At 43.9% G+C, this 27,217-nt stretch overlaps 9 protein-coding genes and 1 long non-coding RNA gene across 16 annotated transcripts; 7 read left to right on the top strand and 3 right to left on the bottom strand.

Annotated features, from left to right (window-relative positions):
- Positions 1–158: 158 nt before the first annotated feature.
- On the top strand, positions 159–2,102 carry LOC105699846 (retinol dehydrogenase 12). Its single transcript, XM_012425207.2, has 4 exons — positions 159–612; positions 675–910; positions 1,073–1,370; positions 1,446–2,102. The coding sequence occupies exons 1-4, from the start codon at positions 340–342 to the stop codon at positions 1,617–1,619; spliced, it is 981 nt and encodes a 326-aa protein (XP_012280630.1). The 5' UTR covers positions 159–339; the 3' UTR covers positions 1,620–2,102.
- A 590-nt stretch (positions 2,103–2,692) lies between these two features.
- On the top strand, positions 2,693–6,421 carry LOC105699864 (DCN1-like protein 4). Of its 4 annotated transcripts, none has more exons than XM_012425251.2 (6): positions 2,693–2,726; positions 3,177–3,352; positions 3,957–4,219; positions 5,358–5,724; positions 5,862–6,069; positions 6,215–6,421. In XM_012425251.2, exons 2-6 carry the CDS (start codon positions 3,221–3,223, stop codon positions 6,298–6,300), a joined length of 1,056 nt encoding a protein of 351 aa, XP_012280674.1. In that variant the 5' UTR covers positions 2,693–2,726; positions 3,177–3,220; the 3' UTR covers positions 6,301–6,421. The 4 variants fall into 4 exon arrangements, with proteins under 4 accessions (XP_012280674.1, XP_012280673.1, XP_012280672.1 ...); XM_012425250.1 differs by lacking the exon at positions 2,693–2,726 and adding an exon at positions 2,736–2,883; XM_012425249.1 differs by lacking the exon at positions 2,693–2,726 and adding an exon at positions 2,915–3,097.
- Positions 6,422–8,190: 1,769 nt separating this feature from the next.
- On the bottom strand, positions 8,191–10,037 carry LOC105699865 (protein FRG1 homolog). Of its 4 annotated transcripts, XM_012425253.2 has the most exons (7): positions 9,809–10,037; positions 9,639–9,718; positions 9,264–9,556; positions 8,952–9,151; positions 8,682–8,821; positions 8,453–8,584; positions 8,191–8,299 (listed from the first exon to the last, which is right to left on the bottom strand). In XM_012425253.2, the coding sequence occupies exons 1-6, from the start codon at positions 9,865–9,867 to the stop codon at positions 8,466–8,468; spliced, it is 891 nt and encodes a 296-aa protein (XP_012280676.1). In that variant the 5' UTR covers positions 9,868–10,037; the 3' UTR covers positions 8,191–8,299; positions 8,453–8,465. The 4 variants fall into 4 exon arrangements, with proteins under 4 accessions (XP_012280676.1, XP_012280675.1, XP_012280678.1 ...); XM_012425252.2 differs by lacking the exon at positions 8,191–8,299 and having other exon boundaries at positions 8,304–8,584; XM_012425255.1 differs by lacking the exon at positions 8,191–8,299 and having other exon boundaries at positions 8,453–8,566; positions 8,643–8,821.
- A 202-nt stretch (positions 10,038–10,239) lies between these two features.
- LOC105699906 (COMM domain-containing protein 5) lies at positions 10,240–11,521 on the top strand. Its single transcript, XM_012425324.2, has 4 exons — positions 10,240–10,439; positions 10,521–10,713; positions 10,822–10,968; positions 11,109–11,521. Exons 1-4 carry the CDS (start codon positions 10,340–10,342, stop codon positions 11,281–11,283), a joined length of 615 nt encoding a protein of 204 aa, XP_012280747.1. The 5' UTR covers positions 10,240–10,339; the 3' UTR covers positions 11,284–11,521.
- Positions 11,522–11,665: 144 nt separating this feature from the next.
- LOC105699594 lies at positions 11,666–12,628 on the bottom strand. Its single transcript, XM_023434398.1, has 3 exons — positions 12,373–12,628; positions 11,994–12,286; positions 11,666–11,832 (listed from the first exon to the last, which is right to left on the bottom strand). The coding sequence occupies exons 1-3, from the start codon at positions 12,500–12,502 to the stop codon at positions 11,695–11,697; spliced, it is 561 nt and encodes a 186-aa protein (XP_023290166.1). The 5' UTR covers positions 12,503–12,628; the 3' UTR covers positions 11,666–11,694.
- Positions 11,712–12,917, top strand: LOC111674350. The gene is made up of 5 exons (XR_002762387.1): positions 11,712–11,767; positions 11,912–12,061; positions 12,147–12,271; positions 12,617–12,773; positions 12,847–12,917. It is a non-coding gene; the product is annotated as an uncharacterized LOC111674350 (long non-coding RNA).
- An 85-nt stretch (positions 12,918–13,002) lies between these two features.
- Positions 13,003–14,227, bottom strand: LOC105699907 (sorting nexin-24). The gene is made up of 3 exons (XM_012425326.2): positions 14,075–14,227; positions 13,695–13,885; positions 13,003–13,614 (listed from the first exon to the last, which is right to left on the bottom strand). Exons 1-3 carry the CDS (start codon positions 14,225–14,227, stop codon positions 13,446–13,448), a joined length of 513 nt encoding a protein of 170 aa, XP_012280749.1. The 3' UTR covers positions 13,003–13,445.
- A 435-nt stretch (positions 14,228–14,662) lies between these two features.
- Positions 14,663–17,767, top strand: LOC105699634 (WD repeat-containing protein 43). Its single transcript, XM_012424773.2, has 7 exons — positions 14,663–14,900; positions 15,268–15,762; positions 15,871–16,318; positions 16,397–16,703; positions 16,827–17,074; positions 17,160–17,319; positions 17,405–17,767. The coding sequence occupies exons 1-6, from the start codon at positions 14,709–14,711 to the stop codon at positions 17,306–17,308; spliced, it is 1,839 nt and encodes a 612-aa protein (XP_012280196.1). The 5' UTR covers positions 14,663–14,708; the 3' UTR covers positions 17,309–17,319; positions 17,405–17,767.
- An 813-nt stretch (positions 17,768–18,580) lies between these two features.
- LOC105699914 (hexamerin) lies at positions 18,581–21,266 on the top strand. The gene is made up of 6 exons (XM_012425336.2): positions 18,581–19,042; positions 19,096–19,432; positions 19,501–19,916; positions 20,002–20,318; positions 20,385–20,737; positions 20,803–21,266. The coding sequence occupies exons 1-6, from the start codon at positions 18,800–18,802 to the stop codon at positions 21,204–21,206; spliced, it is 2,070 nt and encodes a 689-aa protein (XP_012280759.1). The 5' UTR covers positions 18,581–18,799; the 3' UTR covers positions 21,207–21,266.
- A 225-nt stretch (positions 21,267–21,491) lies between these two features.
- Positions 21,492–26,016, top strand: LOC105699662 (acetylcholine receptor subunit beta-like 1). Its single transcript, XM_012424808.2, has 13 exons — positions 21,492–21,569; positions 21,798–21,966; positions 22,033–22,150; positions 22,294–22,404; positions 22,476–22,613; positions 22,686–22,952; positions 23,035–23,314; positions 23,372–23,465; positions 23,997–24,104; positions 24,192–24,328; positions 24,468–24,622; positions 24,713–25,760; positions 25,852–26,016. Exons 1-13 carry the CDS (start codon positions 21,546–21,548, stop codon positions 26,014–26,016), a joined length of 2,814 nt encoding a protein of 937 aa, XP_012280231.2. The 5' UTR covers positions 21,492–21,545.
- The last annotated feature ends 1,201 nt before the right edge of the window (positions 26,017–27,217 follow it).

Genomic DNA, 27,217 nt, shown 5'->3' with positions numbered 1-27,217 from the left:
ATAACTGACCAATGGCGTCTTCTCTATGACAAGAACGAGCCAATAACGGCGCTCGCCAAGTGCCGGTGATATCTTATTTTTCGACGTACTCGGTACATGAGGTCTGATAATCAAACAATATCGGACACAATCGGACAAAGTGGATCAACATTAACGTTTAGTTACATCGAGTGGCCAGTCGCCAATGATATTTCCGTTTAATATCGATTCGAATTGTCACGCTTACATGGGAAAATGTTGGCTACACTCGTATTCGATATTTTAAACGCGTCAAGTCGGTTTCGAATCCGCGATTAACGTTGTGGTATATAATTAAAGATATTTTCTCATAAGAGAGCAATGGTATCTTCTTGGTGCTATTTCATATTTCCCGTAGCCTTTTTAATCGGCTTACTTCGCAAATGTCGCGAACGCACGTGGGGCAGATGCAAAAGCGAGGTCAGTTTACAGGGACAAGTATTCTTGGTAACCGGTGCTAATTCCGGCATCGGTAAGGAAACCGTCAAGGAGTTAGCCAAGCGAAAGGCTACCATAATCATGGCTTGCAGGAACGTGCAGAATGCTAAAAATGTCGTATCCGAAATTCGCAATAGAATATCAACCGGAGAATTGGTATGTATAGCGATAAAACGATATTATCGTTTAATTATTTTTAACGCTATTTCTTTCCTAAGGTGCCCATGGAGCTAGATCTTGCATCGTTGGCATCGATAAGAAAATTTTCCCAGGAGGTTTTAACAAATTTTCCTAAAATTCATGTCCTAATTAATAATGCTGGAGTTTACGTGCCTCTCAAAGAACATGCCTTTACAAAGGATGGCTTTGAAATCCATTTTGGAGTTAATCACTTGGGACATTTTCTGTTAACGAATCTGTTGTTAGACAGGATAAAAGAAAGTGCTCCCAGCAGGTGATAGAACTTTTGTATTCAATTATTTATTTTTCTTCGAAATCTTTCGTTCAAAACTGCTTAACGATATCGGTAAAGTTTTCAAGTTTCAGATGTAAGATTATGCAAAATTTATAACTAATAACTGTTCCTAATCTACAAAAAGAAAATTATACATTTCAGAGTCGTCGTTGTAACGTCGAAATTGATGGAATCTGGTACCATTGACTTTTCTAATTTGAATGCAGAAAAAGGATTCATAACTAAAGGTCGAATGAATCCTGCCTACTGTAATTCTAAATTAGCAAATGCGTACTTTGGTACCGAACTTGCCAGAAGAACCGAAAACACTGGTGTCAATGTTTACTCAGTTTTTCCAGGATTTACTTATTCTGGTTTATTCAGACATGTCAAAAGAAGTTGGTTCCATTATGTACTTTTTTCACCGGTAGCATTACTTTTCCTTCGCACTGCCAATCAGGTAAATAATATATATAAAACTTTCTTCATTCGTTGGTAAAATAATATGCGTTCAAGTAAGTTTTTTTTTCCTCAGGGAGCTCAAACCATACTTCACTGTGCCATCGATCCTTCGCTTTCCAATGAATCGGGTCGCACCTATCGAGATTGTAAAGTGTACGTTTCAAAGAGACAGCTAGAGCCTGAAGTTGCTAGTCAATTATGGAAAATTAGTGTCAAGTTGACTGGTATCCAAGAAACGACGAAATAGGTTTAATTTCTGCTTGAGCTTAATTCAGTTTTTCCCCCGTTATTTTTTTGACCCTTCAACATTACAGTGGTGTATACAAGGAATTACTTTTGTACATGAAAGAAACTGATTTTCACGTCCTAAGGTACTTGTACAAAGTTGTTACGGCATTAATTTTAAGGTGCATACATTTAATGGTTTCTGAGGATTTAGTATTTTCAAAAAAATTAGAGAACTGTGGGAAAAAATTGATAGAACAACATTACCTGGCACAATTGTACATCGTAAAGGAAGATATTAGTGGAACAAAGAAGATTAATATGTTCGCTGAGAACTACTGCGAGCAAAAATAAGTTTCTTTAAGTAACTAATTCAGTGAAATTGATTAGGGCCTAACTTAATGTATTTATGCATATACTGCGTCTAATAATTTTATGAAACTAGGACAGCTGAATTTTTGTGAATAATGTTTTATACTGCTTTAAAAAAATGAGGTTAATTTTATTGAAGCATGCTTTCCTATCGTGTGAACGCTTTTGTTCGATCCAGTTACTCAACAAACACATAGAAACTTCTATTTCAAATGTGTCATCTCAAGATTGCCTACCGGTAAAAGAACGTTTCCGCCAGGCGGTATGTACAACCACTGGGCCGGTCTTCGACATGCGACGTCTCCGTCGTATTCCTTAATCCGAGATTTATCGAGTCCGAATCCAGTAAATCGCATGTCTCATCGTATTAATAATTACGTAGTTCGATTCTGAGCGTCTCGATCGACACATAAATTCGGATTTAGGCGTACGATGGAGACGTAGCCATGGAGTCATATCTGATTTGTCCAATTTATCCGCAGCTTTATGTCCAACGAGATGCAGTATGTATGCATGTGCATATAACTCATGCATGCCACTTGCCGCGACGCGTTACGTGTGACACCTAATGTATTCAGTGGGATTCTGGTCTAAGAAAAAGAAAAATAGTAATTGCCTCCGGAAGCAACCAAGAGGTGGCGCCACTCGAGTCCAGGACCTGTGAAATTGAGGAAAAAGGCACGCGTGCCTCGCAGTGGCGACAAAATGAAATAAAAGAGCGGCGAGAGAACCGATTTTCCAGCGAGTCTCTTAGGCAGTGAGGAAGGTTTAAATAAAAGGGGAGGGTAGATAGTCGAGGACTCGTTAAAGAGCGGATGCCTCTCGAATCGACGACTCGTAGAATCGTAGGCTTGATTCGTTTCTCTTGGGAAATATTTTCGGAGCATCGAAGCTCCAGCGATTCCTTGCAGAAGGTAGGGACAGGGAGGGTCCTCGCGGTTTCGTCGTCTCGCTTCCATCCGGGCCGGGGCCTCCGTTCGGGGCCTTCCGTTGGCCAAAGGCGAGATACCGGCGAAATTGTCATCGCTCGGTGGCTATCGATCATTGCTCCTCTGGCACGCGATTCTTTTTTCGCGTTCCATTACCTTTTGTCCTTGCCCCCCTCCGATCTTGCGGACATGACTCCCGGTCAGCTGTTTTGCTCGCGATAAAAATGTCACACTCTCCCTAGGCACTTCCGGTAATCAGGAACGTTATTTCGATACAGGCGAACCGATTAACGTCCGAGTGGCAAGGCACTGGGATGCTTTGATGAACCTAACCTCGCTTTTGTCCAACGTCTCAACGGAGGAGAGGGACCAGGCTAGCCGTTTAGAGACCAACTACATTACGGATCGGCTCAACTCGTTTAACTTATCTAGTGGGCCAGCTCTTGATTATTTGGTGAGATTCATTCGCCGTATCTCTCTTTGATGGAATCGGTCCAACCCTAATGCTCCATAAGCTCCTTTATAGTTGACTACCTTCGAGGTTGTACGCTTTTTTGTTTTCTATCCGATCAACGATTTGTCACCTCTAAATTTTACAAAACCTTCTACTTTATTATTTTGTTACATCTTCTGCTTCGGCTAGTATGGAATGGCAAAGCGACGGAAGCAAGTTTTTAATCGATTATTGGGAAGATCGGTTTCGAAGTTTGCATTACAAGGTTGTAAACAATTTGGTGGTTAATTTAAAGCAGTGTTTTTTACAGTCGAAGTTTCGTTAAGTCATTACTTATCGAGAGTGGGATATTTACTGTTTGTGTTGTCTTACATTGGGTGAGAAAGATCTCGCATAGTTGTCTTATTGGATAATTTGTACGACGCTTTGTTATGTTACCTATAGGCCGTTATAAAAATAAATTCTTGTATCGATGTGGAAATCTCTCGTCGAATCTAATTTTGTTTATAATATCCGTTGTACTTATGTTGCGTACATTGTACGTACCTGCACGTCGTCACATACATTGGATGTATCGGGTAATTTCTTTTACATTTTGCTTCAGTCACCGTGGGAGGACAAACCTTTGCCGGCGCGAGCACCTTCGGAAGAATTGGTTTGTAAGAGCGGTAGAATAAGAGAGAGCAAATTGGAACAAAGACAAGAACAGGTAGCGGTTGTAGGAGGTGGAGGGATGCCTCGCAGTAAGCGGAGAGCGCCCTCCAGCACTAATCATCATCACCATCACTCCTCGACGGATATGGCACCTAGTGCCCACGAGGAAGGTGTTCCGAGGCATCCGTCGAAAAGACTCAGGCATACTTCCAGGTGTGTTCAATTTTATTGGTACACGGTGTCTGGGATTATCTTTGGATCTATTCTTGCAGGAAGGTTTCGTTTATCGAGTTGCTTTCAGTTCTCTTATTTATCTTATTTTTGAAAAACTTTTCAACGTAGCCGAATGCACGAAACCGTGAGAAACAAGTCGGTTTTGCTATTCATTTTATGGTACATGGATATTTTTTAATCAAAACAAATTCAATGAGTTATGAATTTATATTTTTATACATCTAACATTTTTCGCAGTAGACGAAGTTGAAACTTAAATTTGAAGTTTGAATTTAAGGTTGTTTCATCTTGTTACTTCTTTAGACCATTGAAAGTATTAAAATAATAGAATTAGATAATTATCGTCGGTTGGTTACTTAAAAATAATGAGATTTTTGTAACGATTGGGAATGTTAAAGTATAATTGAAAATGGAATAACGCGGTAGCCTTGACAATAACCAAGTACAGAAATTGGACCGTTCCTCCTTGGATGCACCCACACGCGATAACTTATGTGTACAAGCCAACTCGAAAATAGAATGACTGTCCACAGTTTTAGTCTGCCCTTCCCTGTGGTTTGGGTTGGTCTAAATTTCAGATCCGTGTGACATGTATTTACTTAAAATTTTGCGTCTTTAGTCTAGTCGGTTCGATCGTAATTGCAGTTTCTTGAAATACTGTCACCCGTTAAGTAAAGCCATAAAATAATACCGAAACGTTAACACTCGAGTCGCAAATTTCCATTTAATCCGTGAAAAGTTGAGAATCATGCAAACGGTCCGTTGATCGAACTTTTTCGGTATAACTGGCCCGGTCATTTAAAAGGAATAAAAATCGTCCGCGAAATATCACACGAGGAGCATAGTCTTACTTTGTCCGGGTTGGTCTAGACACGTTTGCGTTTAAGTAATAAGAGCCAAGACTAACGAGAGAGAATATAAATTTGTAGTCCACGGGTGGATTTTGTCCAGTGTATGGATGTCGAGAGGTGTGTAAATCTCGAATGTACTTTCTGGTTCGACGAGAGTCCGGTATTGTTTGGTCGATCTCGAAAATGGAGAGCTGCGAGAGAGAGATTTTCCACGATTTTCCACGATCGAAGGATCGAGCCCCGGTAATCGGCAATTTGGTTTCCAGCGCAAGGCGGTACTCCAAAACAGAGGAGGTGTCGAGTGCGTCGTCCTTCTCACAGAAAAGATGCGTCACGTGGTTTCGAGAGTACACGACCCCCGACGACCCGGACACTCTTGGCCCGGAAGGAATGGAGAAATTTTGCGAGGACATCGGCGTAGAACCGGAGAACGTGGTGATGCTCGTCCTCGCGTACAAAATGAACGCCCGTCAAATGGGTTTCTTTACATTGAACGAGTGGCTGAAGGGCCTGTCGGAGCTTCAGTGCGATTCCATTACTAAAGTACAACAAAAGCTCGAATACCTAAGAAATTTGTTAAACGACCCTCGCACGTTCAAGGGAATTTACAGATACGCTTACGATTTTGCTAGGGTGAGTAGGCAACGTTAAATACTTTGAGCGAATGCGCCCGCCTCTCGAGCTGTAATGATACGTGGACTCGAACAGCTTCTCGAGAAAACGAGCGTCGCGGTGCCGCCGCCATTTGAACGATTCGATGATACTTTTAGGATAAAGACCAACGCAGTATGGACATGGAAACGGCGCGAGTAATGCTGCAGTTACTATTAGGAAAACATTGGCCGTTATTTGCGCAGTTTGCACAGTTCCTAGACCAGTCCAAGTACAAAGTGATCAATAAAGATCAATGGTGCAACATTTTGGAGTTCTCTCGCACGATCAGTCACGATCTGTCCAATTACGATCTCGACGGAGCATGTAAGTCGTGCCGCCGCGCGTCCTCGGTCAGGCTTCGCTTCGACTCACTCGCGCCCTCCGGTCTCGGGGGTGGTCCCTTCGGTAATCCGGTGATCCGGTGATCCGGTGATCCGACGAGTCATCTAATAACGAGTCATGATTTCAGGGCCAGTTATGCTCGATGAATTCGTAGAGTGGCTCAAAGCACAACGGGGCGAAGGAGCACCTTCGGCGGAGACGCGAGGCAGCTGAAATATCACGCCGAGACACCCAACTTCGCTCCATTAAAGACTCCCACCTAACATAACGAAAAGAATTCTTTATCGACTCATTTGTTTGTTAACGATTAAATCTTCCTTTATTGAACCTTGAACTCGCGGCTTTTTCAGTTGTCATTCGGTTGTACCGGATTCCTTTAGCTTAGTTTAGATAGCGCAACGATAGACCACGATGACGCGATAAGGATATTTATGCTCCGTTATTAGTCGACATACCGATTCTAGTTCTTCTAGTGACTCGTTGTCAACGACCTCGTGGTTTCGTTCGAGTTTGTACAATTAATAATTGGTCCGCCGAGTGATCGCAGAGGCCGGCGATAATATATTTCCGTTTGCTCTTTGCCCTGTCGCCCGATTGATCGATCAATTAACGACTGCTCGGTTCTAAGTTAAGACGTGGATAGCTGGTTGTTTCGACGACGACGTATTTTCTAAGGAACGTCCCTAGAGTACCTTAGGAGTCCCAGAGGGGGCGCGGAATTAACCGAATTCCCTTTCATTCTGTCATTCGGCTTTACGTCTCTTTTTCCGAGGAAAAATCGTCCCCCACTGTTCGGGCATTAGCCGATTTTATCGCATAGTTTTGTAAAGGATTCAACCTTTAGGAAGAGGTGAAAATCATCTCCATCACGTAGGCAAGGCTCCGAGTGAGAGAGCGAGAGTTTTATTTTCTATGCTGCAAGGAAACTTAATCGGAGAGTTCGGACGGTTTTCCACGGCCAGATTAATATTACTGGCTATTCATTAATTGTAATGTTATATATACATACATGTACACATATACGCGATGGAGCGCCCCTTGGGTTTAATAACTAATTAAACTGCCGATTAGTTTCGATGCGATTCGCATGAAATTTGTATGCACGGTCATAAGTGGCGTAGACTGAAATCCTCGGGACAATTCGATAAACTCAATTGAATAAAGTATGTAATTGACGTATCGCGATCGGTGGGCAAGGAAGAAGCGCTTAATCTTGTCCCATGGATTGCACCGTGTACGCACATAAATACATACATAGGTAGGAGGGAGGGACCGCGAGTAACGACGTGGAATCGGTCTAGTTAAATTAAATTTCATCGATTCATTTCCTTTCGAGTCATTCTAGAAATACAATTTTACATTTATTGGCGCTTTTAATCCTTGGAAAACGAAGTATCGTTAGACATTTTTTGCGTAACTTTTGTTAAAGACATTCTTGACATTAAATGGTCGGTTTTTAGAGAAGGTAAAAGGAACGCAGCGACGCGTCGACTAGATTTTACGAATTCGACTTTCAGCTCGATGGTCGAATTTAATAAACGTGTATTTTTAGAATTTCACTATATAGACTTGCTAACGTTTTTACATTTCTTTTCTCGTTTCTTTTTATTTATGTATGACCGTGTTCTTTTTTTACAATGTCCAGCATAATGAATTTAGAGTACATCAAAACTGAACCGTACGGTACTAGTTTTCATTTCTTTTCGTGGCAATCTCAAAATTTGGTTTCTTTACCGATTCTCGAATCCATTTAAATCTGACATGAGCGTTCTTAATTTTACTTTCAAGTGATCCTCGCCAATAATTTTTAGGTCTTAAAAGAAAACCAAATGATGTTATTGTAAGTACCAACATGTGCAAGAAAAAAAAAAAAAAAAGAATAAAAAGTTCCATCTCAAAGTCAAAGCAATGTCACGAATGAATTTGTAGATAAATATTTTCTATTAAGACTGTATTCTAAAGTTAACAGTTGTATATTGTCAGGATTTTAATCGAATACGAGGTAATGATGTCGGTGTTAAAAATTGATTTATGAATGTAGCTTCAAAAGTAAAAATATGATCTTTCTGACTTATTAGAAATGACGTATACTTTAATGGTATTCACACCTGCCTGGTAGTCCGTTAACTTGCCAGGGTTGATACGCATTTTTTATGACCAGTCCCAGATTAAGACATAATTGTATCGTTATGATTGTACTTAGCCGTAAATTCTGTAATGTTTTTAAACAAGTCAGTCATTAAGTGCCGAATGTACGTAAAGTTTAATAGTTAAAAGACTGCACAAGTCTATACCTATGAAACTGCAAGAGGCTAAACGATATAAGCTATAGGATTAACACCCGGTTTTATTACCTTTTACTTACCCGTTGTATTTTGTCAGTCCCAAAAATAGTCAATAAGAACGTTTATGTCAATCCTTACTCTGTTTCTCGATAGTATTTTATACATTTTATATTCCGTATGAACCCAATTATACTCTATTAAAGTGCATGACACTGTTTCAAAGTAAAAGTAATGTTTTTAATTGATGTCTGAATTATATGCTGTACATACCTTTATTACGCTACACTTGCAAAAGAATGAATTATTTACAGTAACGGTCAGCCTTCATTTTACTTCTTCTATCGAGAAGTGCTTCGTGAAGGTTACCTTCTTGTTTTGCTTTCACCAATTGACCATGGTCCCCCTTATTGATTCTCAGCTTCTTGTCCTGAAATTTCTGGAATTTTCGCCTGGTAAAACAAAAAAAGACATTTTGATTAATACCTATGCAATTTTTGTATGGTAGATAATAATTGTACAATACCTATTATAGTAATAATAGCTGAAATAGGAAAATGACAATCTCTGTCATAAACTTACACATAGTTGACTTCAACATCTGCGAGAGAACCTTGTTCTTCCACAGGGATGTCTTTATTGGGATCTTGTATGCGTTGAGTCATGCTCCTTAAAACTAAGAATTCAGAAGGACCAGCAGTTGTACTTTGACAAACGATGTCATCTTCTTCGGTAACTGACACAAAGCAACCCGTGTTACTTAGGATAGCGAGCTTACCATCCTACAAGCATATGAGAAATGTGAATACAAAAATAAGAACAATTTGATAATTTCATCAGGTTTTAAATCACTATGGAAGGTTTACGATGAAATTGCTCATTTTCTTCACATACTTGAAAAATTGGTTCCCATTGTTCCATGGCACCCACTGCATCGCTTCGTCCAATAACTACACCATTCTTATTAACCCCAAGATATTTACCATAACCAGACTTTAATGCAACTTTAGTTTCACTGATGGGAAATGCAGTTAAAATTTCCTCGGGTGAAGGTCCTTCCCCCTCGTCGTGAGGAGCACCCAAAGTAAATAAACCATTATCCAATGCTTTCATATATGCACGATTTACAAATTCAATAGCTACAGTACCCGTAATTTCAGGTACACTCGTTACCTTCCACCATCCTCCTAAAAAAAATAATATATTAAGCCACATTACTCGTAAAGTGCTCTACCTTAACTTTTCTTTATGGCAAAACATTTACGATACCATGTGATGTAGTATCTTCATCTTTTGGATTATCACATTTTTCTCTATTCCCTTGCTTTTTATGCTTTCGTTTCTTTGACCTAAAAAAGAGACATAATGCAATATCCAAAACGATTTCAAAATATTAATCCACATTCCTGAGGAATACACAAGCAAATGTTTAAACATACTTTGTTCGTTCACCTTTCAGTACCAGTTTCCCTGCACGTACTTTATCATACTCGGACATTATATTAAATATTGTAAGGAATTACATCAATGCTTAATTTGAATTAATGTTTACTAATATTTTTCTGAGGACTAACTATATGGCCTGTCTCTAGGATTATCGAACCGTGTTTTACTTCCTCCAGAGATGTCCAGAGATGAATTGGGTAGGGTCGCGATCGGTCCCGTGCTGCGTTCTGGTGGAGGATGTGGACGGCTAACGCACTTGTCATCTGTTACCCCTCAGTGGCAGCGCAACACGGCGACAAAGTATGTACATACGAATAAAAGGGTCTGATTGGCTACAGAAAAACAGCGAAATAGGGTAACTCACGCCGTATATTCTCTACAACCAATGAAAACCTCTTATTCGCTTTTCGTTGCTTTTCGTCGCTCCACGTCGCTCCGTCGCTTGTGGTCACTTGTGGTCGTTTGTCACTGTAGGGCTAATGAAATATCGGCCAGATTCGTAGGATTTGTCGTAAAACAGCAAAATGTCAATGGACTTTCAAATCCAATTAGCATCCTCTTTAGGAAATAAGACTGGATTTTTACCAGAATTAAAGAAAACTATGGTACGACCATTAGCGCAACGTAAGCAAGATTAATTGAATTATTATAAATAATGGGAGGCTGTGATGCCACGGTAGCTAAATGTTTATGTCCGTTCAACAGTGGCTGTCAAAACGATAGAGCAGAATCATGTAGAACCTGGTGTATTAAACAGAATCAGCGAGAAATATAATATTCCACAAGAAAAGATAGACGAGTGGTACGCGACTATTCTGACCATTCTGAGACTACATTTACGAGCTCCCACAGGGTCCATTAAACCGACCGAATTCAAGCAATGCTTGCAGGAATTAAAGTAAACCTGATATTCAGATAGATAAGTAATTTATCGACAAGTACATAATTTAATGATTAATTATATTACATTTTAATTTGCACCTTTTTCTTGCCTGCTAATTCGTAGGTTATTACCTGAATGTATCGAAGACTTATCAACCGTTGCTTATGGCCAAAGGAGACCTTTGTTAATTCAGAGTTTGTCAGAAAAATTGAAATTTTATCCTCATTTTAAGTTGTGCAAATGGAGAATTGATATTACCATTTCGTCCAGGTATGACATGCACCTTAGTAAAACATTAACGTTCATTTTTAATAGTACTTTTCAGTTTACATTGTTTAAGATCTTTTGTTAATCGTAATATTCCAGCATGTTTATAAAATTATAATCATCGTTTGATGTGATCATTTTAGTACATTATCGCGAGTGCTTCAATCTGTCGTTTTAATGGAATGGTTTCTCAGTACCGAAGAATGTTGTACGTTTGAATTGTCCCTTGCGCAATTTCACCGTCTTCGGCATACCGTGGCAAATCTGCTTATGGAGATGCACACTCTTGAAAATTGCAGTACATTTAAAAGCATCTAAACCAGCTGATGAAGCATAGGAATTTAATGTGAAAGAATTAATAGAAAAGAAGAAATGTCCAACTTTTTTAAACTAATTAATACCATGAAATCTTCAATATATCGGTATTACGTTAGCAATGCATTTTGCGATGAAATATGTATAAATTATGCAGCTGTATGCGCTTGAACTTACAAGATAAGAATATGTATCCACATATATATTACAAAAATGATATAATACACCACGAACACGCATATTTTATATTTGTTTGTTCTAAAAGAGATAAGCAACAAACATTACGTATGGAAACTGTTTTTCAGGATATAAATACTTGTTTATTTATGACAAACTTTTTTAAATATTGCATCGTTTCCAAATAGTAGTTAAGTTTGAAATTTCAAAAATTCCACTACCGTAAAGACTTGATGGTCATGAACCGATAGCACCACTTTCGTGATCATTGCTTTCACTTTCACTAGAAGAATCCATCGTATCTTGTTTGGTATGTATCCTTACATTTGGCAATGTATACGTTATGTACCTGCCTCCGTCATAAGTTCCCATAATCTGGAAATTTAAATTAATCGCTAATTATAAAAGAAAAATAATCACAATACATGTAACGTTAATAAAAAATTAATTTCAGGCAACCAGGCTAATCGTTTGTATTCGATATCTTCATATTTTGGATTAATCGTAAAAAAAGATGTATTAAACGGATTACACACATTGTAATATCTTTCCCAAAAGGCACTAATAGCGGTCTTATTTGTATTGGCCTGTTGACGTAGAGTCGGTAAACAATATTTATCTTCGCCACATCTGACTATTAAGCCAACAATTACAGCACAATGTAATTTTTCATGCAATTCTGATTTCAGTGCTTTGGGATCATTTTGTACAGGGTAAGATTTTCTTAAGTGATGACCAATAAGCGAAGAACTTATAAAAGCCCTCCTGGTTTGAAGAGCTTTTACAGCATCGCGTATCATTTGTGGAGTGATTGGTACGTTAGTTCCGCCTGATGGATGAGATACATAGTTATTTTCATTCAATTCATAGAGACATCGTTTCTGTAAGATATTTACACACAAGAAAAGAGATTACATCTTTTTCCAATGTTTTTCCCTTTCTGTCCTTTAGTTGGCTTGCTTTCTTTTTGTTTCCTTTTTCCACCAGTTGTATTTTTGGTTATGGTGTTTTTATCAACTGGACATATAGAAGGACGTCGGATCATAATTGCACCGAATTGGTATTAAAGCGATAGCGGGGAGTCATAACTATTAAAAATAATTTGGAACATGTGTAGCTGTCTTATTCCCCAATCATTGCATGATTATATTTGCTTTAGAAGATGGAAAACCCCAGTAAAGTGACGATGTAGGATGAGGATCTACTGGACAGGCAGGACTGCAAAACAAGCAAATTCTTACAGATCCAGAGCTCACTTAGATTGCTGCTCGTCAGAGGATAGGTCAGTTAAAGTCAACGAATGTGCCAAAAGGAATGTAAGAACAAAAGTTAATGATAGTTATTCATTTCTGGAGACAGTTGGTTGTAAAGAGAATAATGTAATTGTAGAATGAAAAATTGAGGAGTACGTTATCTTTCTATACATCACCATTGGCCTAACAGACTAAGAGAAAATCAAGAATACGATTTATGTATAAAACTCAAACTTACCTTTGACTTGTTCAGTTAATACATTGGTATCGCTACAATCACCACAAATTTTAATCAGTATATCACCTTTTATTTACGCTTTATTGTATCAAATATAATTAACAAAGTTTTTATCATACATTTCCCAAATTTTTATTAGCAATTATAAATATTTTATATAACTTATACCTTAAGTTTATGCAAACACTGACTGTTGTGATTGAAAAATTTGAACTAAACTGCATCGAAACACATACCTCATACACCCAAAATTAACAGACAATTAATCCATCAGTTGGGACAATTTGTTAGTACAGTGATTAACTAGGACCTAATGACGCCTATTGTAAATACTAATAATTTATAAGTCATGGAATATTTTCTAATAATATTTACAACTAGATATTTAATGCACTTTGAAAATTGATGGAGCTTTGTAAACCAAAGTCAGATAGGCATTCTAATTAGAGTGTCCGAAAGTGTTATAGCCTGACAATTCTTTTGGTCACAAAAAATTATTAAGATTTGTACACACCGAGAAGAACTCCATTAGTTACTATGTCTGGAAGACTCGTGGTCTTGTCAACGTGAACATAGGGATCGCTCTGGAACGTTATAACAGGATGATGACCAATAGTAGTAGGACAGCTTTGAGCGATGTCGCCGTTGCTAATTTCGCTACCCATCCTGAAACGTTTACATTCCTTTATTCCTTTGAACCATCAAGTGTGACCAGTTCCGTTTTAATTATTATAATAAGACGTTACCTTTTATAAGACCCTGCCGATACACGACCTTCAATTCCTAAGAAGTTAAGAACCTGCTGTTTGGTATTAGATAATCGCAACATTTTTTGCATATATAACTCCAAAGCTGCTCTTCGCTGTTCCAATACCTTTGGTTGAGAATTTCTGACTCTTTTAGGTGGAAACGGAACCGTATCGCATTCCTTCTTTAACTGTAACAACAATTATCTCGTGCAATATTTTATTAAAAAGTAGGCACAAAGTTAGACAATGTATGCATCCAAATATTTAGCCCAATTCCATCTTTATACCATAAAACCAATCTATGTAGAAAAGCTGATAATGTGTGACCTTATGTTGCTCCTGGATAAGTTAAACATATATAATTTAACACAACTTACCATTCTATGCAATGCATTAAATTCACTGTATCTCTTTTCAATCAAATGTCTCATTCCGCTATTGGGTAGAATGACTTCGATACTATAAACATAATATGGCTTTCCATGCGATACGTTAGCCAAACGATATCCGCTGATAAAGATTTGATACATTTCATTGCTGGCTGAACGTTACCATGTTTACGCGATTAGATAGACTTTTAATGTTGCTTCGGTATTACTGTCAAAATATGAACGCATGTATATTCAAGTATATGGATACGTTTGTGAATCGTTTAAGTAACGACATCAGACTGTCACGTTGGCTGTAAAAATGCTCCAAATACTCCAATATATATCAGTGTGGAGAATTTTTATGAATTATTGATCTTTCATTGAAGATCCAAATCATTTGATCTCGTAAATTCGCATTTAGTTTGGACAAACTTAAGCGAGAAACACTACAGAAGTGTCGCGCCGCCACTGGGGGCTATCAGGTGGCAAGTGCATTCGCCGTCCACATCCTCCACCCAGGGGCAGCACAGGACGCGATCGCGCGATCCTACCCGTGAGCAATCTCCCAACTCATCTATGGAATAATGTCGTAAAGAGACACATTTGAATTCGTAGGTTATGATGGTCAAATGGTAGGAAGATGGCGAATGTAACGTGTTCTGCATTTTCCCATGACAGTCAATATTTAGCACATTGTGGAAACGATGGAAAATTAAGAATATGGGAAGTAGCGAGTGGAAGATTGAAGCTAGAGTACGTGCTGATTTTGCACGCGTCGTCGACCTGTAGCGTTCTAGGCTGGATCAACGTTGACGGCCAAGCACCCAATGCGGTATGCCATGCGGTCTTGGGTTCCACGTTATGTTTTAATCTTAATATTTACTACTATTCAATGGAACGCTCTTAGGTTGTGATATCACGATTTAGTTCATTTAATGTACCATTCAAATATTGATGATCCGTTAATTGTCCTTTGTTGTATGTGCGAATTAAGTTAAGTTTAAGAATGCATAGTGGTCGTTTTAGATCAAGTTTGGTTGTCATGGATTTCTTATTTGCTTTCCTTTAATAGTCTCCAAAAATGGTTTAGAGCAGAAACTTTATGCTATCTCTACATTTTTCTGTAACCTAAAGAATTTGAGGCTAATACAAGTAACAGAAATGAACGCATTAATATTTATGATACATTTATGTTACAGCCTTCGTTATGGAAAAGAAGGAAAAAATCATTATCCGAAGACCCGGAGCGGAAGAAGGTTGTGGCAATGGGTTCCACAAACGGCGGGGTAACCCTGTACAGTATAGCGTCGGCATCGGTCTCTATGGAACTAAAAGGTGGTCATTCCGGTGCTGTCACTGCACTGACATGGTCAGAAAGCAGTGGATTATTTACAGCAGGAGAAGATCACCACATCGTCGAGTGGAATATTCAGGAAAATGGAATCAAATGCAAATGGAAGTCCGGGAAAGGAAAAGTTACCGCTATCGCGGTTGTATCGGAGGGAAAGTCCCTGATTTCGGCAGACAGAGTAATTAAGTGGTGGGATTTATCCACAAAACAGTTGATTCATAGATTTACAGGACACGCTAACCAAGTTTTTTCATTGAACCCTATTGTAATAGATCATAATAGCCACTACGTCATCAGTGGAGCCAGTGGTGAGGAGTACCTGAATATATGGTCGTTAAATGAAGTAAGTTTGCCCAAGGATACGTTAACCAAAATGAACCAACGATGTATCGCAAAGTTAAGTTGTTATTCTAGTGCCATTTTTTAATCGAAGTTAATCTAATTTTTGTAGACAACTAAAGAAAGAAATTCAGTAGCAACATTAACGATGCAAGATGACGTTTCGTCTGTTTCCGTGCAAGTTAAAGAAAATTCTCAAGTAATGATCTTGGCAACAACTAAATCTGGCCAAGCACACGTGTACAAGTATCAACCAAATGGCCGGTGTTCTAAACCACTGAAACCCTCTCTTACCGTTTTAATAGCTTCGGAATCGAGTCAAAAAGAATCGATTCAACAGATTCCAATTTTATTAGGACACCTTACCGATGATACCAAATTGCTATTGGCATACGGTTCTTTTGTCCAAATTATGTTTGAAAAAGTGATTCCTGACTTCACAAATGAAGTTCAATGTTTAATTAGGTCTGATTTAAAAAAAGTGAAAGATAGGAAAGAAGAGGCTTTGTCAAAGATGAAGCCAGCCGATACAGACGGCACCGTTGAGTATTTAACCCCAGGTACGCATCTCTCCGGCCATTCGAATTAATCGATGCTTTAATTGTACTCAATGTTTAATAACCGACACTTTGTTTCAGGAGTTCCTACGGCAGCGGTTAAGAGGAACAAGACGGGAGCTAGTTCTCAGATACCTTTGAAGGATAGATTGGATAACCTTAGTTTAAATGCCGAAGTAAATACTGAAAAATTACCTGCAAAAGGTGCTGGCAATATGGCTCAACTGCTCATTCAAGGACTGCTCAGTAAGGATAAAACTATTCTGAACAATGTTTTATTAACAAAAAAAGAAAGTTTGATTCAGAATACGATAAATAAATTACCTGTACAAGCGATAACACCTCTTCTCAAAGAGTTGACTACGCTATTACAAGGAAAGACATATCCGTAAGTTTGCGCGTGAATCCTACTAATTTTTTTATTTGTGCAGTAATTCACTAAAGGAACGTTAAAGAGATGTCGACATTTGTAAGAATATACGTGAAATATAATTACGGACTTTTTTGACAGGAGCAAAATAGCGGTGACATGGTTAAAAGCATTGTTAGCTACACATGCAGCTCACCTTCTCTCTCATCCAGATGTTGGTGAGTCTTTAGGTCCTATAATGGGCATAATTGACACGAAATTAACGCTTCTATCGGAGCTTTCAAGGCTTAGAGGACGAGTTTCCCTCGTCACGGGCCAAATTTCACAGACAAGTGAACAACGAGACAGGGATATAACCGAAGAAAGTTTGCTAGTGTATCAGGATCCAGGTGGGCATTCAACGTTGTTTCCGAAATCCAAATTTAACGCGTTGAGCATATTTCTGGTGAGTACGTAACGAGTCAACATCCACAGATTCCTCGGAGGACGGTACAGACGTAGGAGAAGCAGACTTAGGCACGGAGTCAGACGAGAACTGGGAAGAAATGTCCGATCAGAATAGTATCGAACAAGATGATCCCGAAAATGGAAGATCCGACGACGACGTTTCTATGTGCAGTTGAGCATTCATATTGTACGCATTTCATTTTCAAAGTGATAGTATTTATGTCCTTCGCGTACTCATTTGGGCTAACGAATGCAATTTTTTTTTTATTCAGATTCAAAAGGTAACGAAAAGGAGTCGTTAATCGAGTCCGCTGCCATGAATTGTTAAGGAACGAAGTTTTTCAAGCGTGTCGAACGTCTTCGTCATATCCTGAATAATATAAATCAGTAGATACGATATAAATACAATACGAGTTTGTAAAAATTGTATACATTCGATGTTGTAATATTAATGACCGATCATACAAATTGATACGTTTTTCCCCAGACCCGGTTGTGTCGATAACGTTAGGAAGGCATGAACGTGTAAAAGATATTTCGCAATAACCGCGCTGTCACATTTCACGGAGATCTCCCGTGTTTTATAATATTTGCTACGCTTTAGGAATATTTTATTAAAAAGGAAGAAAAACCAATGAAATGCCCGAGACTATTGATTTAAATGCATATCGGTACCGTTAGTACAGAGAAGGCGGCCAATCCATTTTTTATTCCGATTAAGATAATTTAATCCAATTGACGATTTTGGAGCTATGGCGGCTCATTTTCCAGAGATATTCGGAATCTTCGGTCGATAGTCCCCGTTTTAGAGCGGGAGAAGCAAAAGATTCCGAGTATTTGGGTACTATCGGCGAGTCCACCGAAGATAACGGAATTCACTCGGTACCTCCTTCGGAGGTGTTTTTTTTTTTCTCCGTTTCTTTGTACCGGGGCATCGTTGCGTCTTTAAATAACAAACCGATAAGTCGACGTATATTATTACAACGAAGCAATAATTAGGAGAGTTTAATTATCTTGTTTTCGCCCAGTCATGTGGCGTGGAAAGTAGTGGAATCCCACAATAGCGTTTCACCCCCCGGGAACGATACGAATATCGTCCCGGATTTCGAGAGATTTAAAAGATGTCCGCCCAACTCAAAGTGCCCAAAGGTGGAGATCTCTTTCCGGACGGCGACGTTACCCGCGGATCGCCTCGATACGATTTTGCTTTCGTTCTCGGCGACTCGAGGGTTATTGAACCCAGTAACGGAGTTTTACCGCGTCGCCCGGACGGGTAAACATCCGCCATAAATATCGTCGCGAACCCAGGGCAACGGGATATCTGTCTCCGTGATTGACAACAGCGGTTTGTTAATCGGTTTGGCGCAGCTGTTCGGTCGGTTATCGGGACGACTTCCGGCAAGAGAAGGGCTCGGAGCGGTTTCCGTCGTCAAAGGGAGATCCGCCGATGGCAAATTTGGATCCGGAAGGTCGGAAGACGTCGACTCGCGTCGTGGCCGCGTCGGGACGATAGTCGAAGAGAGTCGAGAGCGCGGGTGACCGATGGTCGGCGCCGTGACCCTTGGGGCAGATTAAGCCGCAATTGCGCGTATAAAAGTGTCGACGACGCCGCGCCGTGATCCACAGTCCGTCTCCGTCCTCGGAGCTTCCCTCTGCAGGATTCGAAGATGCTCAAGTGCCTGACGGTGGTGGCAGCGGCGGTGGCGGCGGTGGCGGCGGTGGCAGCGGTCGCGGCCTCGGTGGGCCTCTACACGGACGAGCTCACCGCGGACAAGACCTTCCTGACCAAGCAGAAGCAGATCTACGATTTGCTCTGCCACGTGGACCAGGCCCCGATCGCCCACCCCGAGCTCTACGCGGAGGCGAAGGCCTACAGCATCGAGAGCAACGTCGACGCCTACTTCCCCAAGGTACGCGGGGAGGGTCGACCTCGAGATCGAATCGCGAACGTCTCTGACTTCAGGCCGCCGTTCGGGACTTCCTGAGCCTCTACGCCAAGGGATTCCTCCCTCGAGGCGAGATCTTCTCCATCTACTACCCGAAGGTCCTCGAGGAGTTCAAGGCGCTCTACTACCTCTTCTACTACGCCAAGGACTACGAGACCTTCTACAAGACCGCCTGCTGGGCTCGCGCCAACGTCAACGAGGGCCAGTTCGTCGTCGCCTTCTACCTGGCGGTCATCGGCCGACCCGACACCCACTACGTCCAGCTCCCCCCGCCGTACGAGATCTACCCGTACGCGTTCTACAACTCGGAGGTCCTGGAGAAGGCCCACCACGCCAAACTCGAGGGCAAACGAGGTAAGCGGGGCGCGATTCGAGGCACCGCTCCCGAGTCGCCACCCCCGTCACTTTCCTCTCCTCCGCAGAGGGCAAGAACGCCTACAGCGGCCTGGAGACGTACGTCATCCCGGCCAACTACTCCGGCTGGTACCTCTACAAGGAGGGAGACCACGAGCAGCGGCTCAACTACCTGACCGAGGACGTCGGCTGGAACGCCTACTACTTCTACTACCGACTGAGCAGCCCCTTCTTCCTGAGCTCCGAGGATCTGCCCGGGTCCACCGCGTATCGCGGGGAGCAGTACCTCTTCGGGCACAAGCTGTTCCTTGCCCGCTACTTCCTGGAGCGTCTCTCCAACGACCTCGGCGGAATCGAGGACTTTGACTGGAACCGGGAGTTCTATCCGGGCTACTATCCGACCATGACCTACCACAACGGGCTGCCGTTCCCGCAGCGGACTTCCTGGAGCCTCGTCCCGCGGTACAAGTTCAAGTACCTCAAGGTAGGAGCGCCTCGCCTCGTCTCGATTAGATTCGACTCGACTCGACTCGACTCGACTCGACTCGACTCGACTCGACTCGTTCCAGGAGGCGCAAGAGGCGGAATCCCGCATCGTCGCGGCCATCGACTCCGGCTACGCCTTCGACGGGAACGGCAAGCTCGTGGGCATCGACACCCCCGAGGGCGCCAACGTCCTCGGGAACCTCATCGAGGGGAACCAGGACTCGTGCAATCGCCGGTTCTACGGCAGCTTCGATTACTTGGCGAGGAAGGTCTTCGGGTACAACTTCGAGCCGTCCCAGCCGTACCGGCTCAATCCCAGCGCCCTGGAGTCCTTTGCCAGCAGCCCGAGGGATCCGGCGTTCTACCGCATCTACGAGAGAATCAACGGCTACTATTTCAGGTCTCCCCGTCGGTCCCTTCCCTCTCCCGGGCGGCCCAGGGCACGTTTCACGCTCGTCCCTTTCAGGTACAAGAAGCGGTTCGAGCCGTACACCGAGAAGGAGCTGCTCTACCCCGGCCTAAAGATCGAGTCCTTCGTCGTGGACAAGCTGACGACGTACTTTGACCAGTTCGACGCGGCCATCGACAACGCCATCGCGGTGGAGAGCCAGGCGGAGGCCGCCTCCTACGCGATCAAGGCTCGCCAGTATCGCCTGAATCACAAGCCCTTCAACTTCCACCTCGCGATCGTCTCCGACAAGCCCGCCAAGGTCGCTTTCCGCGTCTTCCTCGGACCCAGCTTCGGGTACAGGAACAAGTTCTACGACTTCGCGGACGCCTACCCGTACTTCTACGAGTTGGACTTTTGGATCGCCGATCGTGAGTAGAGAGCGTCGTCCCTCGACCCCTCGACCTCCACTCTTTCCCCCTTTCCCCCTTTCCAGTGAACGCCGGAGTCAACAAGATCGAGCGCAACAGCCGGGATGCCTACTTCACGATCCCCGACCAGGAGTCCAGCGACATCTACTACAAGAAGATCCTGAAGGCCCTGGAGGGCGCGGAGACGTTCACCTACAAGGAGAGGGTCTACGGCTTCCCCCAGCGGCTGCTGTTGCCGAAGGGCAAGAAGGAAGGCATGCCGTTCCAGTTCTTCGTCTACGCTAGCGAGGTGACCGGCGAGCCCGTCCGGTACGAGTCCCGCGTTTGGGGCAACATCCTCCTGGACCGCCGACCCTTCGGGTTCCCCCTGGACCGGCCGTTCCGCTACGATTTCGCGGGGCCCAACTCCTACTTCAAGGACGTCCTGATCTACCACAAGGACGACTACGACGTCAACGCCACGTTTTAAGCCCTTTCGGGCCGACCCCCGTCTTGTCCGCCCCCTCCAATAAAGATGGCATTCACCGTTTCGGTTGGACCAACTCGGAGATCCTTTCCTCTTTTCCGGAGTCGGTCAAGGTCGGGCACCTCGGTTCCCCCCTTAGGAAGAATGTGGAACGTTGACCCGTCGCCTCGCGTCGCCTCGCCTCGGCCCGAGGCAGCCCGAGGAGTACCCGGCGAAGAAGCGGGTGAAGGTAGGAACTACTTACGGTAAGCCCGAGGCCCGACGACTTCAGTTTTGCTATGACCGTCACCAGGTAACGAACGCGACTCGCTCCCTGCTTCCGGAATCTTTCGCGCCACCGGGATGGACTTTCGAAGAACGCTCCTCGTAAGTACGACCCCGGTCTCTTTTCTTCTCCTATTTCCCCGATTTGCGTCCCGAGCGCCTCCGGTCGAGTATACCGTTGCCGGTCAAACGGTCAAACGGTCGGACGGTCGGACGGCCCGGCCGCGCCGAAAGGAAGAGATATCGCGGGATACCGTTAGGGCCGCTCCACGGGATCGGGGACGCGCGCTAACGGGAAACGCCGAGCAACGGACCTCTTCCTCTTCCCAGGTGGCGGTTCTGTGCGCCGCGGCCTTCGCCGAGGAAACCTCGAGGAAGAGGCCGCCCGGGCAGGAGGACGAACCTCCGGAGGGCTACTACGCCTTCGTCGAGTCGCCCAACGCGGAGCCGCCGAGGGTCAGGCCGCCTCCGTACGTCGACTCCGACAAGGAGTGTCACGGTGGGTACCCACGGGGGTCCCCCCGCACCTCCCCGCGTCCAAGGGCTTTCTATTCTTATCTTTCAGATACCGGCAAACAGGGGAAAGGCTTCGTCTCCGTGTACAACGTTTGCGGAGACTTGAACAAGGGGTACGTCCCCCGAAACCCGATGAAACGGAACGTCGATGGATCCTCGTATCCGTTGTAAGTCGTCGGGAAGGCCCGGCGCGCGCCGGAGAGACGTCGGCGGGAAAAACCTATTTTTTCCCTCCTCTCCGGCGCGGCGTCGCCTTCGCCCCAACTTACCCTTTAACGCGAGATAAATTCGCGGACGACGTTACTTTCAGCGAGCTGATACGCAACCACACGTTGAAGTTCTTGAGCAAGGCGTTGCCCATCCTGAAGTCCGACGACTCGTTGCCGAAGGTTGCCAAGATCCAGCCGTTCTCCCAGAACTCGTGAGTGTCCGCTCGTCTTTGCGTCGCGATTCGATTACTTTGGCTAACGAGACTCCTCCGCGCGCCCTTAGAGTGGACAGCGCCGAGAAGAGGAGCAGAAGCCGGAGGACGGCGGCGACCGAGTCCGGCACCGAGTCCGGCACCGAGTCCGACTCCGACTCCGACTCGAGCCGAAGCGGACGCAGATTCTGCGAGAACGGCGGCGGAGTGTGAGTCGCGGTCCTCCTTCCGGAGTAGAGGCTCCAGTCGGGGCGGGTACTTTACGGGCACGCGGGTTTCAGGGTCTGCATGTTGTACAAGGCCATCCAGGGCGAACCCCTGGCCACCTCGGCGGCGGAGCGCCGTGACGAGTCCGCGACGTTGGAGTATCGCCAGAGGACGCCGCCCCAGGAGAAGCCGGAGTACACCGGGCCGCCGACGCCGTGTCCGGCCAAGGTCGAGTACGCGACGCCGGTGTTCGCGAAGAACTACCAAGGCGTTTGGCGATACGTCGTGCAGATCCCCTACGAGGGGTACTTCACGCAGACCATCGAAGTCACGAGATGCACGTGAGAGAGGGCAATCGCGTTTCGTTCGGTCGGACGGGAAGAGCGAGAAGAGCGGTTCCAGCGGTTCCTTTCGATTTTCCAGGCAATCGAGGTGCCACTACCTGGACGGGGGTTGCCTCTCCTCGCCAAGGTGGACGAGTCTGCTCGTGGCCGAAATATTCTACCCCGACACGTTTCTGGAGGAGAGCCAAGATCCCCGGAACCCGAGGCCGCGAGATCCCGTCACCGTCTCGCCGCCTCCCGTTCACGATTTCCAGAACTACCAGCAGTATCTGCAGAAACGCGCCGGCGAGAGCGAGGGCCGCAGCAGCGGAGGGTCCCAGCAACATTGCGACGGGGTCGACGAAATGGGCTGCTTCCAGGTAACCGACTCCGACGACGGCGCGCGACGATCGGACCAAAACGACGGTTCCTTTCAGGTTCGCCTCTACTACGACTGGTTCCTCGTCCCTGGCAGCTGCAAGTGTTGGCGACCCGATTACTTCAGCCGTTACGTTCGCCGCACCAGTTCCGGTGCCGACCTCTGAAGCGAGAAACGCGAATGAGTCGATCAGGATTCCGAATAACGGAAGGAGGTTCGTTTGCGCCCTCCCTTCGATTCGCGATGGCTCCCGGGAAAATCGCGATCCTTTCGTTGGCACCGGAGTCGAGCAGAGTGGACGTCTCGCCCGCATTCGTTATATTTCTCTTGAGTGCGTTATAGTATTATTTATACGTTCAAATTAAGCTCCTTAAAGTAGCCTCGAATTTTCGAGACAAGAGTATTTATGCGTAGTCTTGTAAATTAAGGATAGCGAAATAAAGTTAGAAAACCTTTGCCGGCTTGTAACGTCCCCTCGGTGAATCCGTTCCGCTGGAAACGACGGAACGGCGACGGATCGGATGAGATTTAGGAAAGTAGTTCGATCTGGCCGTGACGCGACGCGACCGTTTAAATTTCGGATCTGTAGATAAAATTCACCCCGGTGAATTGCTCCGGCCGGCAAGGAAGAAAGTCTACTTATTCGCCCCGGTGGTAGAATCCGCTCGGATATTGATTTAAAGGCGCAGCAACGTTCCAGCGAGGCCAGCGAGCTGTACCGAACCCACCCAAAATGCAGTTTTCCTTCAAATTGATACGGTTCTTACTAATATCGGCAATATTTTATATCGGTGAGTATACCAATCGGTATTTTGCGCAATCCTACGTGTACTCGACCTCAAAGATCCGGCTAATTTGACGTTTTGAATCCGTGATAGGTCGCTGCTCGGAAGATGAGGAAAGATTGGTGCGAGATCTTTTCAGAGGATACAATAAACTGATTAGACCCGTCCAGAACATGACGGAAAAGGTCGATGTCAGGTTTGGCCTTGCATTCGTGCAACTTATTAACGTGGTATGTCTTCCATTTGATGAATACCCGTTCGTATTTTTCACTTATTTTGACAAAATCGTAATAGACGTTTATTTATCGACAACCTACCCGAGGACGTTTATACTTTAATCGCAAAGTTAATCATAAAATCATTTCTCAGAACGAGAAGAATCAGATTATGAAGTCGAATGTCTGGTTGAGATTCGTTTGGACGGATTACCAATTACAGTGGGACGAATCGGACTACGGTGGTATCGGAGTTCTTCGATTACCACCCGACAAAGTCTGGAAACCTGACATAGTGTTGTTCAATAAGTAAATATAAAAATAATAAATACTTTAATTATGTTCGTTGCGAACGAGTTTCTTGTATCGTTAATAATTAAAAATAATTAATAATTACAGTGCCGACGGTAACTACGAAGTAAGATACAAGAGTAACGTTTTGATATATCCAAACGGTGAAGTCTTATGGGTACCACCGGCAATTTATCAGAGTTCGTGTACCATCGACGTCACGTATTTTCCCTTTGACCAACAAACGTGTATCATGAAATTTGGATCGTGGACATTTAACGGAGATCAAGTTTCCTTGGCCTTGTATAACGACAAAAATTTCGTCGATCTATCGGATTACTGGAAGAGCGGCACATGGGATATTATCAGCGTACCCGCGTACTTGAACATTTATCAAGGCGATTTTCCCACCGAAACAGATATTACGTTCTACATCATAATTCGCAGGAAAACGTTGTTCTATACGGTGAATCTGATCTTGCCGACGGTATTGATATCCTTCCTGTGCGTATTGGTCTTCTACTTGCCTGCCGAAGCCGGAGAAAAGGTTACCCTGGGCATAAGCATTCTTCTGTCGTTGGTCGTGTTTCTGCTGCTAGTCAGTAAAATATTACCTCCTACTTCTTTGGTATTACCTTTGATCGCTAAATATCTGTTGTTCACATTCATTATGAACACGGTCAGCATCTTGGTGACGGTAGTGATCATAAATTGGAACTTCCGAGGACCCAGAACGCACAGAATGCCACAAACCATCAGAAAACTCTTCCTGAAATATCTGCCAACGATACTGTGTATGCAAAGACCAAAAAAGACCAGATTGAGATGGATGATGGAAATACCTAACGTCGCTTTACCTTCGTCGACGTATTCTGGAAGTCCCACGGAGTTACCCAAGCACGTAACGACGTCACTGGCCAAAACTAAAATGGAAGTAATGGAGCTTTCGGATCTGCACCATCCTAACTGCAAGATAAATCGTAAAATGCATCACACCACCAGCAGTTCCAGTGCCACGGCTGGCACCGATGCTTTAGGAGATCGCAGAGGATCGGAGAGCTCCGATTCGGTGCTTCTTAGCCCCGAAGCCAGCAAGGCCACCGAAGCCGTAGAATTTATAGCCGAACATCTCAGAAACGAAGATCTCTATATACAGGTGAGTTCTAAGTAATCGTAGGTTAGTTCATCGTTAGTTAGCACGACGACTTAACCTTAAAGATGGATTACTCGCGTCATTCCGTTGCCAGACTCGAGAAGACTGGAAGTACGTCGCAATGGTGATAGATCGTCTACAGTTATACATCTTCTTCTTCGTAACGACCACTGGAACCATCGGCATTCTAATGGACGCGCCTCACATTTTTGAATACGTTGATCAGGATCGCATCATCGAGATCTATCGAGGAAAGTAAACCCACGGATTGCAGGTACGTCGATCCAATTAATGTCCTACATTACCTTTCGCGCATCCGTGCATCCGTGCATCCGCGCATCCGCGCTCCGGTACGAAGATACTCGGTCTCGTGCTAATGTGACGTTGGTTTAACATTTGTATTTATCCATTTTTGCCTTAAAGTATTTCAATTCGTCTACCTACTAGGGAATCTATCCGCCTCATTTTTTATAACGTTATTACCTTTATATAAAACATTTGTACGTGCGTCTCGTGCGTCGCTTGTACGTACGTTTTACGAAAAACAATTACTTTAATCGGAAAGAGCATTATCAGTATTATCGTTCCTTCGACTAACGGACTCTCTCCAGATCCAAAGAACAGGGTTTTACTTACAGAATGAAGTGCGTACCGTAATAACGTAGGTGCCTGCGTACGCATATATGTTGTGACATAGAACCTCTCGATATCGCTCTCGGAATCTCCGGAAATTCCTCCGATGTAGGGAGGTCAAGTAAAGGGAGTTCCGACACCTCGAGATACAATTTTTGGGCGCTTTAATACAGATAGAATATTTTATCGTTGTTTAAGACCGACAGATGGTAAACGGGATGGCGACTCGCTGGAATAACGATGCATTCATTTGACAATATAGTTTACCGTTAACGTTGGCTAAGGTAGGATATTAGGTCTTAATTGTACAATTGTATAATAAAACCCCCCTAGGTATACGTGTCCGTACGTTAAGAGTGGAGCTATTTCCTCATTTCGCATCGTAACTTTACCATTGGCTGAATTTCCTGACGAAAGGTGACGCTCGACTACATGCTTGTTTAGTAAATGAGAAGAACGTTGAATCGTCGACGACACGGCCACGCAGTCGATGGTACCGCGGTACTCTAGATAAGTGTACGCCTTCCCGTGACGCAAGGCAGGCGTTGACTCTGGTGGGAAGAATTCTCCGGAATGTCGTCTGTCGCTCGACTAACGGATGGACTCGGAACGTTCCCAACAAATGTCCCGCCACCGCGGAGCTCCGTCCGCGAGGACGGTCTTCCCAAAGACCTATATTCCGTGAACGTTCCACAACGGGACGTTAACTGAAACTGCCAGAAAAGTTCATCTTACATCTATAGCTGTTGTAAAAATCGTTTCGCGTACCTCGTACGAGCGTCGTTGAGATCATTTCCGATGTTCCCCCTTTGTTCCAAGAGCGTTCC

This window comes from Orussus abietinus, unplaced genomic scaffold, assembly GCF_000612105.2.
Source record: "Orussus abietinus isolate OABI.00-Male unplaced genomic scaffold, Oabi_2.0 scaffold10, whole genome shotgun sequence".
Lineage (NCBI taxonomy): Eukaryota > Metazoa > Arthropoda > Insecta > Hymenoptera > Orussidae > Orussus > Orussus abietinus.
The sequence above is the reverse complement of the archived record's forward strand: the minus strand, read 5'-3'. Positions and strand labels throughout refer to the sequence as shown.

Bases quoted from the DNA above. Each gene is read 5' to 3' on its own strand.
- LOC105699594 (XM_023434398.1), bottom strand. From the start codon at position 12,502: ATGATCCGACGTCCTTCTATATGTCCAGTTGATAAAAACACCATAACC. The intron at 12,287-12,372 runs GTAATCTCTTTT...CTCATCCATCAG, and splicing joins GAAAAACATTGGAAAAAGAT to GCGGAACTAACGTACCAATC. The intron at 11,833-11,993 runs GTGTGTAATCCG...TTAAATTTCCAG, and splicing joins TTTGGGAAAGATATTACAAT to ATTATGGGAACTTATGACGG.
- LOC105699662 (XM_012424808.2), top strand. From the start codon at position 21,546: ATGGACTTTCGAAGAACGCTCCTC. The intron at 24,105-24,191 runs GTGAGTATACCA...AATCCGTGATAG, and splicing joins ATCGGCAATATTTTATATCG to GTCGCTGCTCGGAAGATGAG. The intron at 24,623-24,712 runs GTAAATATAAAA...TAATAATTACAG, and splicing joins GACATAGTGTTGTTCAATAA to TGCCGACGGTAACTACGAAG.
- LOC105699846 (XM_012425207.2), top strand. From the start codon at position 340: ATGGTATCTTCTTGGTGCTATTTCATATTTCCCGTAGCCTTTTTAATC. The intron at 613-674 runs GTATGTATAGCG...TTCTTTCCTAAG, and splicing joins GAATATCAACCGGAGAATTG to GTGCCCATGGAGCTAGATCT. The intron at 911-1,072 runs GTGATAGAACTT...TATACATTTCAG, and splicing joins AAAGAAAGTGCTCCCAGCAG to AGTCGTCGTTGTAACGTCGA.
- LOC105699914 (XM_012425336.2), top strand. From the start codon at position 18,800: ATGCTCAAGTGCCTGACGGTGGTGGCAGCGGCGGTGGCGGCGGTGGCG. The intron at 19,043-19,095 runs GTACGCGGGGAG...CTCTGACTTCAG, and splicing joins TCGACGCCTACTTCCCCAAG to GCCGCCGTTCGGGACTTCCT. The intron at 20,319-20,384 runs GTCTCCCCGTCG...CGTCCCTTTCAG, and splicing joins ATCAACGGCTACTATTTCAG to GTACAAGAAGCGGTTCGAGC.
- LOC105699634 (XM_012424773.2), top strand. From the start codon at position 14,709: ATGGCGAATGTAACGTGTTCTGCATTTTCCCATGACAGTCAATATTTA. The intron at 15,763-15,870 runs GTAAGTTTGCCC...TAATTTTTGTAG, and splicing joins ATATATGGTCGTTAAATGAA to ACAACTAAAGAAAGAAATTC. The intron at 17,075-17,159 runs GTGGGCATTCAA...CAACATCCACAG, and splicing joins GCTAGTGTATCAGGATCCAG to ATTCCTCGGAGGACGGTACA.
- LOC105699864 (XM_012425249.1), top strand. The intron at 3,353-3,956 runs GTGAGATTCATT...ATTTTGCTTCAG, and splicing joins GGCCAGCTCTTGATTATTTG to TCACCGTGGGAGGACAAACC. The intron at 6,070-6,214 runs GTAAGTCGTGCC...TCATGATTTCAG, and splicing joins TTACGATCTCGACGGAGCAT to GGCCAGTTATGCTCGATGAA.
- LOC105699865 (XM_012425253.2), bottom strand. From the start codon at position 9,867: ATGTCCGAGTATGATAAAGTACGTGCAGGGAAACTGGTACTGAAAGGT. The intron at 9,557-9,638 runs GTATCGTAAATG...TATTTTTTTTAG, and splicing joins TGAAGATACTACATCACATG to GAGGATGGTGGAAGGTAACG. The intron at 8,585-8,681 runs GTAAATAATTCA...ACTTTGAAACAG, and splicing joins AATGAAGGCTGACCGTTACT to TGTCATGCACTTTAATAGAG.
- LOC105699907 (XM_012425326.2), bottom strand. From the start codon at position 14,227: ATGTATCAAATCTTTATCAGCGGATATCGTTTGGCTAACGTATCGCAT. The intron at 13,886-14,074 runs GTAAGTTGTGTT...TTGTTGTTACAG, and splicing joins TTAATGCATTGCATAGAATG to TTAAAGAAGGAATGCGATAC. The intron at 13,615-13,694 runs GTAACGTCTTAT...TAAACGTTTCAG, and splicing joins TCGGCAGGGTCTTATAAAAG to GATGGGTAGCGAAATTAGCA.
- LOC105699906 (XM_012425324.2), top strand. From the start codon at position 10,340: ATGTCAATGGACTTTCAAATCCAATTAGCATCCTCTTTAGGAAATAAG. The intron at 10,714-10,821 runs GTAAACCTGATA...GCTAATTCGTAG, and splicing joins CAATGCTTGCAGGAATTAAA to GTTATTACCTGAATGTATCG. The intron at 10,969-11,108 runs GTATGACATGCA...TGATCATTTTAG, and splicing joins GATATTACCATTTCGTCCAG to TACATTATCGCGAGTGCTTC.